Genomic DNA, 12,019 nt, shown 5'->3' on the forward strand with positions numbered 1-12,019 from the left:
ATATATATATATATATATATATATATATATATATATATATACACACACACACACACACATAATTTATTAGACTGCATCTTGTGATGCAGTCGAATAAATTATGTTAATTATACAATGTCACTCCGTTCACAATCTTTATACTTTTCTAGGATCACAATTTAAGAGTCAGTGCTAAAAGACAAATGATTGGCCCACCATCCTTTAAATTAGCACCTTACTTTCTTGGCCAATTACCAGTTTCTTTTGTTCCAAACCGATCATAAAAAAGAAAGGGAAAAAAAAAGAAAAAAAGAAAAAAAGAAAAACCTAGCGTGAATATCCTATAAAATCAATGGTTGTTTGTTAATGAATGAATGAAGATAACACCAATTACCTCTAGATCCAGTGGCCATGTCAGCAACTTTCTGAAACGTATCCAAAAATGCACTGATTGCTATTTGTGTGGTTCTGGAAGAGAAAAAGAAAAATTAAGAAAATTAGATTTATGGAGAAAAATAACAACACACACACACACACAAAAACAAAAAAAAAAACAAATGTGAAACATTTTATGCATATTATTTTAATTAGTTTTTGTTTTTGTGTGGGGTTGGAGTTGTCTGTTTCTGTTTTGGAAAACTAGAAATGAAGAAAAACTTTTTCAAAGAATATTCTCAAAAATACATTTATTTGTGGTATAAAGTCATCATGAACATTGTGTGTGTGAGTGTAAATGTGTGTGTGTCAGTGTAAACGCGCATGTGTGTGTGTTAGCGAGAGTTTATATATGTATGTATTTATATTAGCATCATCATTTAACATCCATTTCCATGCTGGCATGCATTAGATGGTTTGACTGGAGCTGGTAAGCCAGAGAGTTGCATTAGCCTCCAGTCATTTGTCTTGGCCTAGTTTCTATGGCTGGACACCCTTTCTAATGCCAACCACTTTACAAAGTGTACTGGCTGCTTTTACATGTCACTGGCACTGGCCATGCCCAAGATTTCACTTAGCTTGAAGTGTCTTCTCAAGTACAGCAAATCGGTAGAAGTCTTGGTCACTTGTCATCACCTCTGTGAGACTCAACATCCGAAAATCACATTTCACCACCTCATCCCAGTCCTATGTCTTCTCAGGTCTATCTCTCCCACAAGTTCCCTATACATGTGTGTATGTAGACAGACAGACAGACAGACAGACAGACAGACAGACAGACAGACAGATAGATAGATAGATAGATAGATAAACAATGTCATAAGAAAGATTAGAGAATTTTGGTATTAATTACACATACTCTTTCAAGTTTAGGCAGAAGGCTAACAATTTTGAGAGGAGGGGTAACCAATTACATCAAACCCAGTATTTGACTGACACTTTATTTTACCAGCCTCAAAAGTTGAAAGGCAAAGTTGGCTCTGGCAGAATTTGAACCCCAAACATAAAGACCCAGAAGAAATACTGAAAACGGATGTTAAATGATGATGATTTTACTCTAATGATTCTGTTAGTTCATTAAAAAATTCTGTTTCGCTCTATTAAGATTTTCATTTAAGCCTTTTAATACCAACCTACCTAAGGGCTGTCCCTGGTTCTGCGAAGCAAACTTCCTGTTTTATAGTGATCCAAATTAAAACTTTCTGTCAACATTTCATGTTCATTTACGTTTCAAACACTAACTTAATAAGGACTAAGTTATTTGACTAAATTCTTTATTATTTTCAAAATTAATTGAAACAAGGGAAGTGTATTTCAGCAGAAGTATGGTAAAGAAAGGGGTTAAGCAAAGAAGATTTAACCCTTTTGATACCAACATGCCCGAGTCCACCCTTGGTTTTCTGACACAAATTTCCTGTTTTAAATTGAGCTAAATTAAAACTTTCCATCGACATTTCATGTTAATTTGTTCCAAATATCAGCTTAATAATGACAAAATTATTTTAATAAATTCTTCATTATTTTCAAAATTAATTGAGACAAAAGACAGTGTATTCCAGCAGAAATATGGTAACAAAAGGGTTATAACCCACATTTAGTGGAAGAATCATGTCTGGCAGCTAAAATATTGTGATCTCAAACACACATTTGCTCTCTCATCAGTTCTAAGCACCCTCTGAATCTATATCTTAACTTGTTAGACATGCATTTCCTATTACATTGTAGCAATACTGCAACTAACAGATTATTATTATTATTATTATTATTATTATTATTATTATTATTATTATTATTATTATTATTATAATAATAATAATAATAAGGTGGCGAGCTGGCAGAATCATTAACATGCTGGGTAAAATGATTAGCAACATGTTGTCTGTTGCTACATTCTGAGTTCAAATTCCACCAAGGTCAACTTTGCTTTTCATCCTTTCGGGGTCAGTAAAATAAGTACCAGTTGAACACCGGGGTCAATGTAATCAACACATCCCCACTTCCCCCATTCTGCCCTTGTGGCAAAAATTTGAAATAATAATTATTATTATTATTAGTAGAAGTTGTGGTGGGGGTGGGAGCAAATATAAGACCATTTCACTGTAATTTCAATGTGAAACGAGTTTACCTTGAAAATCAGTAATTTATTTATCATTACTGATATTACTACTGTATAGCTATTCCTCTAGAGGAAAAGGTGGTAAATAGCCAGAGTTGTTAGAGCATCGGCTACAATGTCTTTCTGCATTTGTTCTGTCTCTCTGAGCATTCTGGGTTCAAAATCCCACTGAAGTCAGCTTTGCTTTACATGTTTTCACTCTTTTTTTTTTTTTTAGCAGTGATTCCAGATCAATAGAGACACAAAATTATCAAAGCATCAGATGAAACACCGTGTAGTATGCTCCAGCTCTTTAGGGTTCCCAAGTCAAATTCCACATGAGGGGCTCAACTTCTGCTGATGGCCAGGGTTAATCCTCTGATCATGGGTCTGTCACTAATTATTAAAAGGTAGAAGAGGACTGTCAACATCTGCCATGAAGATGGTGACAGTGGAGAAAAATCTAAGTAGTAAAGAGGATACAAACAGCTGTAACCACTTGAGTGGTTACCACAAAGGACTCATATGGGGTGTAGGTCAAAATCTTTTTTTTTTTTTGTTCATTTACCATAAGCATGGGTGTCATGCTTTTTGTTATTGTTGTGGTTGCTAGTATGAAGGGCTTAGTTTACTCTGTTGGCTAAATAATAGAAGCTACTCGGTCATTTGGTGATGACCTACAAAACTTCATATGAATGTCATACTTTGATATTTAAAAAAACAAAAATACCAACAACATTAAACATTACACACAAACTGCAGTAGGGTACCAGCTAAATGTGAGCCAGTAAGGGAACCTCCACATGGTTGCTTGAATAGCTAGAAATAGCCCATAATAGAATTATAGAACATTTCTATCTCTTGTTGACCATGGCTGTGTGGTTAAGAAGCTTGTTTTTCAACCACATGGTTTCAGGTTCAGTCCCACTACATGGCACCTTTGGTAAATCTAGCTAAAATCACATCCTACTGACTTAATGAGAGGAGGAAGAAACATTAACTCTTTCATTACCGAATTTCTGTTAAAATACTGTCTTTGTTTTCATTAATTTTGGTAATGAAGAATTTAGTAAAATAACTTTATCATTATTAAACCGGAATTTGGAACATATCCATGGGCAGTCTTGTGCAATTTGTTATCAAATGGGTTAAATAAAGGGGTCATAGGTTTCCCTGGATATAGGAAAAAGACAGAATGATCATGGTTGAAATTCCTTCCAAAATAGGTTCACTCGATTAAGGTTGACCTGGGGCTAAAAAAACACAACTGCAGCAGCAAGCATGTAGAGACGATAATAAGCCTAAATATCAAAAGACCACTTAGACATGCAAGGAGCAGAGGTCACGCTTTCTCCAAACTCACTTGACCTCTTTTAATTACATATCTAAACAGTCATGAACATTTAGACACATGACCCAACATCAAATAACTGTAGAAGACTATGTGGTTACTCAAATAGCTAAAAAAATGGCAGCCAAGTCTCCCTCAAATCACATTAGATTCTTGAAAAGAGATATTACTCTTTTACTTGTTTCAGTCTTTTGACTGTGGCCATGCTAGAGCACCACCTTTAATAGATAACGCTGCCCCGGGTGAGGCTCGAACTCACAACCTCCGCATATCTCCCGACTTGTGAGTTAACACAAGGAAGGTACTGTCTATAAGTACGGCGCGCTAACCAATTGTGCTACCGGGGCAGACGGTTAAAGTGTTAAAGTGACAATAAACATTACTTCTCAATAAAAATAATGTAGTTATAAGATTACAGAAAATAAATAAAAGAGTGAAAGAAAAAGAAAGACAGCAATAACTGAAGTATTTTTGATGATGGATTTGCTGAATCGAATCAAGACTAACCTAGAACTGGACATTAACAGCAATAGCTAAATAGTTAACTGAAGCTGGAGCGAATTACTGCTATTTCTAGCGGACAAGTGTCCACCATTGAGGAAGAGCACAAATAGCTCAAAACTGGTGGTCCTGCTGTCTGCTAGAAGATGGTAGTGGTTTGCTCCCCTGCTTGCAGGGTGCAGATTGCATTGATAACCAGCGGGAGGAGGCTTCCCCTGGGGGTTAAAAATGGTAGTAAGGTCAGTTCCTATGGAACAGCCATATTAAAGTGACAATAAACATTACTTCTCAATAAAAAAAATCTACCATTATTTTGGTTTAAAATATCCAAACAAAATATTAAGTTCAATGTAATTGACTAAAAGAAACGCTATCAAGACAGTAACCTCACCTCCCGGCCCTTAACATAGCTGCAGTCTTGTGACTGAGACCAGCAGAATAATAATAAAAGAATAACATTTCTGTCTTCTGTTGGATATGGCCGTGTGGTTAAGAAGCTTGCTTTGCATGCGAGTGGTTTTGGGTTCAATCCCATTGTGAGGCACCCTGGGGAAATATCTTTTACTATAGCTCTAGGCCAACCAATATTTTGTGAATGAATTTGGAGTAGATGGAAACTGTACAGAAGCTCATCGTGTGTGCACGTATGTCCTTGTGTTTATTTCCCACCACTGCCTGACAAATGATGTGGGTTTGTTGATGTCCCTGCAAATTAGTAGTTCAGAAAAAAAAAAAAAAAAAACCAACAGAATAAGTACCAGGCTAAAAATAAATCCTGGGGTCAATCTGTTTAACTAAGCCCTTCAGGGCAGTGCTTCAGCATGGCTGCAGTCCAATGACTGAAACAAGTAAAAGATAAGAGGGTAACCGAGGAATTAGTTAATTTACTAAATCCAGGCTGTTGACCCATTGCCCCAAATATCACGAGACATTAAGAAATTCAATAAATAACAGTAAATACACTTTTTATTCTTTCTATTTTTGCTGACTGTCACTTCAATTTGAGCCAGCATTCGTGTGAATACACTGGAAGAACAAACATCATAGTTGTTCTATATGCATTTTATACGACAAACAAAGTAATCTATGTGAGGAATGCACAGCATAGGTGGCCCTCTAAGTAGTCCAAAATACATGCACTAATTAATTTGCTTTTGGCTGATGTTCTGGTTCTCTGTCGGTGATGACAATGAGGGAACCAGTTGATTCAATCAACCGAACAGTCTGCTCATGAGGTTAATGCGCAGATGGCTGAGCACCTCACAGACACACATACCCTTAATATAGTTCTCAAGGAGATTCAGTGTGACACACTGAATGGCACATTGAACTACAGGTACAACTCATTTTTGCTCGCTGACTAGACTGGAGCAAGGACACAATGCTCTGATAGGAATCGAACTCACAACCTTACCATCATGAGCTGAATACATTAAACACTGAGCCAAATGGTTGATAGCACTTCAAAAAAAAAATCATGGCAGCAAGAGAGATCTTTTACAAAATTGAAATATCAGATGAATGTGTGAATGTAATCTTACGTTAATCCCTGTGGCTTGCTTTGACATGATGGAATGGCTGTGGTGCCATGTCTGGTAAATCACTGATCCAAACCAAGAACTACCTTCACTTACAAAAATATTGAAAGATTTATTTCCTTAAAGCAAAAGAAAATCTTTGTTGGATATATTATAGAATTTCTAGAGAAAACATAACTCAATATTAGAGGTTTAAGAATGCAGTGAGCTGACAGTACTGTTACAGGATTGGGAAAAATGCTTAGTGTCATTCCATCCATCTTTACATTCCGAGTTCAAATTCTACCAAGGTTGACTTTGCTTTTCATCCTTTTGGGGGTTGATAAATAAGTACTAGTTGAACACTGGTGGGGAGGGGATGTAATTGACTTAACCCTCTCCCCAAATTGCTGGCCTTGTGCCAAAATTTGGAACCAGTATTAGAGATTTAAGACATAACCGTGGAGAAATTTTTACATAATGTTCAAGAGAAAAATACTCAGTGAGACCATCTGCATGAAAAATTAACAGTCAATTTATGGCCATCATGGCGAGGAAAGCCTGACACTTATTCTATTGGTCTCTTTTTGTCAAACTGCTAAATTACAAGGACATAAACACATTAAGTGGTGGGAAGGGGAGGGGAGAAAACATACACAAAGACATACATATATACGAAGGGCTTTTTTCAGTTTCCATCAGAAGGCTTTGGTCTGTCCAAAGCTATAGTAGAGGACACCTGCCCAAAGTGCTGCACATTGGGACTGAACCCAGAACCATGTGGTTGAGAAGCAAACTTCTAACCACACAGTCATGCCTGCACCATTAAATGATTAAATGGTATACTTGCATATTGTTAGAGGTGACTGGAAAAGGTTGACAACTGCCTAAGAAGGCCTGCCAAATTCAAGCCAGAATGGAAAATGCCTCATCGCTGCCAAAACCACCACCACCACCACCACCATCACTAACATCTATTTTTCTATGCTTGCATGAATTAGAGAGAATTTCATTGAGGCAGATTTTCTATGGTTGAATGTCCTTTCTGTTGCCAACCTTCACAAGTTTCCAATTGAAGTCCTTTGGCCGGACATGTCTTCACAGAAGACTGGAAACAAATGCTGCTCCTTGTATGACAGTAATGTATACTTATAACTATCATGAAATATCAAATCACTGAAACACACACAAACATACATATATTTATTATTCTTTAACACACATTTCATGTTGACAGTGATTTCAAAGTTTCGGCCTGCTTAACCTCCATTGGACAGTCCAATGAAGTCACTGTCAGCACTATTCTTGTTAAAGAATTACTCGACAAAAAATATTGAGTAATCTTTCAGTTTAATGTTGAATTGTTTCTATTATAACTCAGCATAAGGTGGTGAGCTGACAAACTTGTTAGCACTCCAATCAAAATACTTTGCAGCATTTTGTCCATCTTTACGTTCTGAGTTCAAATTCCATCAAGGTTGATTTTGCCTTTCATCCTTTTGGGGTTGACAAATTAAGTACCAGTGAAACATTGGGTTCGATATAATCAACTGGTCCCTTCCCACCAAATTTCAGGCCTTGTGCTTATAGTAGAAACGGTTATTATTAAGGCGGCGAGCTGGCAGAATAGTTAGTATGGGCAAAAATGCTTAGCGGCATTTCATCCGTCTCTACATTCTGAGTTTAAATTCTGCTGAGGTCAACTTAGCCTTTCATCCTTTTGGGGTTGATAAATTAAGTACCAGTCAAGTACTGAGGTTGATGTGATATACCACCCCTTCCCCTCAAATTCCAAGCCTTGTGCCTATAGTAGAAAGGATTATTATCATTATGACATGCATCTCAGTGCCAAACCAAAAGTCAATGAAGTTAAGCTCTCTATTTAAAATTATTAGTTGAGAAGCTGATTCTCCTCTTTTTTGAGATTCCTTCTATCTGTTGTTTATGACAACTTGGTAAAAATGAATGTTAAGTGAAATGAAGCGTATGGTAACAACGGAATATGGCTTTGACACCAATGATGGCTTAGCTGGAATGAATTCTTGATTTGAGCAAACACATTACGAATATTAAATCAAAACAAAAAAAAAAAAAGGAAGGGAAAAGAAAGTAAAAAAAGAAAGAAGTTGATGACTTAATTGCTCAATAGTCCAGGCTGTATGTTATTAAATCTTACATGTCAAAAGACTGAAACCTTGTCAAAAGGTGGCTTATGGAATAAATATCAATATATTCTAAATTATGTGTGTGAGATGGTGGGGTAGGAGAGTGGAGAAGAAGAGGAGGAAGATGGACGGGTAAGGGACAACAGAGAGAAGTAGATAGGCGGAAACTGAAAGGAGATGAAAGAGGAGAACGAGATGAGATAAAGGAGGAGAGGGAGAGTGAATAAATGTGAGAGAGAGAGAGAGATACAGGAAACAGAGAGAAGATGGAGAAGGAAACAAGAGCAGATGGAGGTGAGAGAGAGAGAGAATAGAAATGATGGAGAAGGGGTGGAAGATCGGGGGGAGGAGAGGTAGGGCAGAGAATACAGAGCCCAAGAGGAATGGAAAGAACAATAAAGAGGGAGGGAGAGAGAGAGAGAGAGAGAGAGAGAGAAAAAGAGAGAGAGAGAAAGAGAGAGAGGCAGTTACCTGATGATAATGAGGTATTAATCAAACACCTGAGGAATAGTATTCTCAGTATTAGATTTTGCCAACTAATCATTTCATTTTCTCATGTGCTGACAGCAAAGTCTAGCAGAATGTTAATTATTATGTGATAATTAATGTTGTATTCTAGTCTAGATCAGCTCTGAAGTATCAGACCCATGATCAAAAGCATTCCAGCCATGACCATCTCATCTTTTTCCAAGTTGTATATCTTGGACTACATTATCTTCACCTATATGTATGATATAGGTGCAGGTATAGCTGTGTGGTAAGCAGTTTGCTTCCCAACCACAATGGTTTCAGGTTCAGTCTCAGCATGTGGCACCTTGGATGATTGTCTTTTATTATAACCTCAGGCTGACCAAAGTCTTGTGAGTGGACTGGTAGATGGAAACTGAAAGAAGCCCATATATATATATATATATATATATAATAAGAAAAAAGGAAAACCTTTGCTGCAGTGCACCTAATTAGTGTTCTATATGACATAAATCAAAGTGGACAGATTTTTGTAGGTCAAATTCCTTTATCATGGGAATACAAAATACATATAGAATTCATCGGAATGCTAGGTTCCAAGCGTTCCAATATTACAATCTAAAGAAAACCAGTAGTACAAAACCTTGAAATCATATCAAATAATGTTATATATATATATTTTTTTTAAATGTTATATTTTCTTTTAAAAAAGTTCACAAGGATATAGAAAAATGCTTCGGTCAGCATGGGACTGTAGTAGAAGACTCTTGTTTAAGGTGCAATCCAGTGGAACTGAACTCAAAACCATGTAATTGCAAAGTGAGCTCGCAATGTTTGTCCAGTTCTATTGAATGTCTCTGACCAGGAATATGCTGATGATCTTACCCTTACAGCTCATCAACTAACTGAGTGATACATAGGACAGATTAACATTCCTTGAGAATGTTGCAGCCCAGGTCATTCAGTCTGTCAATTCAAAGGAGAATGATTTTCACCACTGTAAATAGTTAATTACAAGGTTATTTCCAGTTCAAATATAGTTGGGGCATATTCAAACCTGTAAGAAAGCCATTCTCTTTTTTTTTTACCATGGAGAAAATTTCTTGCTGTAGATAAATGGTGTAAATACACCTAAATCAGCTCACAGCACCAACTACTCGGACTGTGATTTGCAAGCATTTCAGAGTAGTTATCTCCTCTTCAGCCACAGATACCAGTTTGTCTTTCTGATGGTGTTCCCATCATCGTACAATGACTGATAGCACTAATTGGTAGCACTGTAAGTAGTGACAGTATTGGAAAACTGAAGAGTGTTTTGTTAACTTCATGAGACAAAAGAAGGACCAACAGGAAAATGAAATCAATACCGAAATAGTCATGATGCATGTATGCACTAGCATGCACACGGTTACTGTGACTGATCAATTGAACATAAGATACACGAGAAACTTGATTCCCACTGAAGGTTTATGGTAAAGTAAAAACTTAACAGCACAAAAATGGCATTTTATATATATATATATATATATATATATATATATATATATATATATTACTATAGCAACCAGATAAGTTTAGTAGGGTGCTTTTGTAAACTGCACTCAGGGATTTAAAAATAAAACGATCATAAAACATACACAACACATTGCTGTACACAGCATCATACTCGTATACCTGCTGTGGGGTGGATCAACAGCTTACATTAAACAGAATGCCAAATCTATTGAAGCTAAGTGCAGACAACAATTATTGCATACAGTCAGCTTAACATATTAGTTTCCTACTTAAAACATATATATATATACATATGTATATATATAAAATATGCTGTGAATTTTTGCTAAGCTGCTTTCCTGTTGTCTTGGAATAATAGCTGTGTTTTTAAAAATGGTTGTTGGCATTTATCCCAACTTGTACAAAAAGGTTTTTTTTTTTGTTTCATTCTTTTGGGGTGGGGGTAATTATTTTTTTATTCTTCTTCGTTTTTGCAATTGCTCTTATAATAAGACTATTACTACCTGTCCTTTTGCTTATTGTGAATATCAAAAGGCAGAGGAGTACAGCTTGCTTATATCAAATTCATTCTGATATTTACTGAGTCTCCTGCGAAATCTGAAAAGTGAAAAAAACTGCATTTACGTCATTAGATTTATAAACACAAATGTCTTTTTTTCATTTTCATTTTTTATAGATATTTCCTATTGATCTAAGGAAATGTGACTTTGGTTAATCTTATAGGTCAGGCTTCCATTTGGTGGTAGACACCTGTTACGTGGGAGACAGCTGTATTACTGAGTCATCCATGTACCAGTATGTTTTAATCCTAAATACATTTATTGACTAATTCTGTATCACCATCACCCTTTTAATACCTACTTCTTTTTTCTTTTATTCTAGTAATGGTCACATGATCTCCACCATAGCCAGTTCCAAGCCCGATTGAGAAAGGAGGCTGGCAAGGTGATAGAGTATTGGGTTAGTAGCTCTGCACTATCAATGTTTCACATTGCTATTGAAACACCAATAAGAGAACATGAAACAGGTCCTGGTAAGGAGAAGCAATCCTTAGAGACTGTATATGCAGTAATGTAATGATAGCTGAAAGGAAATTATAATGTAGAACAATCATCTCTCACCAAAGACAACCATACTGCTGAGAACATGGAACATCAAGGCTAGGTTCAAGACCAAATTTTTAGGAAGAAAATGGAAGCATGACAAATCAAAAAACAAGATGGCCCACAGAAAATGAAGCATTGACAGGTTTGCTTCACCTAGGGACAGCTGAAATCCATTGCTAGATATCAAGACAGATGGAGATATCTTGTCTGTGCCCTATGCTTTACATGGAGTCAAAAGGAATTAAAGAAGGTAACATGAGACAAGTTTTTTCCAATAAGATACAATTTCCCTTGTTCCTTTAAATGACAAAGTCACCAGCCGAATCAATTTCCACAGCAGAATTAAACCAACACTATCAGCATGGTGACACTATATGCAATATGCAAATGTCAAAACAAGGGGAAGGCATTAACACATGCATACACATGGTGGCCTTTTTATAGCTTCCATCACAAAGAATTAATTAGCTCAAGGCTATAAGAGAAGACAACTATCAATAGTACCATGAAATGGGAATAAACCCTAAATCACATGACTGCAATGCATGAAACTATACTATGTGCTTTTCCACTACCTCCTCTTCTTATGTTTGCTACCAACCACCTCCACCTCCATGATCCACTCCTATTTTCCTTTGCCTTTCCTCTAACTTCGATTCACAATTAACCATTCCTCAAGAAGATACTTGCCCAAAGTGTCATGAACTGAAACTTGACACAAGACCACATAGTTGGAAACAAGCATTTTAACCACAGAACCTTGCTTGTGTTTGTGTGTGTGTGTGTGTGTGTGTGTGCGTAGCTATCTATCTATCTATCTATCTATCTATCTATCTATCTATCTATCTATCTATCTATCTATCTATCTATCTATCTATCTATCTATC

The 12,019-nt window shown here is 36.4% G+C and overlaps 1 protein-coding gene and 1 non-coding gene across 2 annotated transcripts in view; both read right to left on the bottom strand.

The window, feature by feature from the left end:
- LOC106883643 (protein MTSS 1) overlaps positions 1-12,019 on the bottom strand; it is a gene marked incomplete at its 3' end in the record, with an annotated part of 307,187 nt that overhangs the window by 169,273 nt on the left and 125,895 nt on the right. The window contains exon 3 of the mRNA XM_052970923.1: positions 374-447. Within this exon, the coding sequence (XP_052826883.1) occupies positions 374-447 (74 nt within the window). The remainder of the gene's footprint in view (positions 1-373; positions 448-12,019) is intronic.
- Positions 4,095-4,207, bottom strand: Trnai-uau (transfer RNA isoleucine (anticodon UAU)). The gene is made up of 2 exons: positions 4,170-4,207; positions 4,095-4,130 (listed from the first exon to the last, which is right to left on the bottom strand). It is a non-coding gene; the product is annotated as a tRNA-Ile (tRNA).

This window comes from Octopus bimaculoides, chromosome 9 (assembly GCF_001194135.2).
Source record: "Octopus bimaculoides isolate UCB-OBI-ISO-001 chromosome 9, ASM119413v2, whole genome shotgun sequence".
Classification (NCBI taxonomy): domain Eukaryota; kingdom Metazoa; phylum Mollusca; class Cephalopoda; order Octopoda; family Octopodidae; genus Octopus; species Octopus bimaculoides.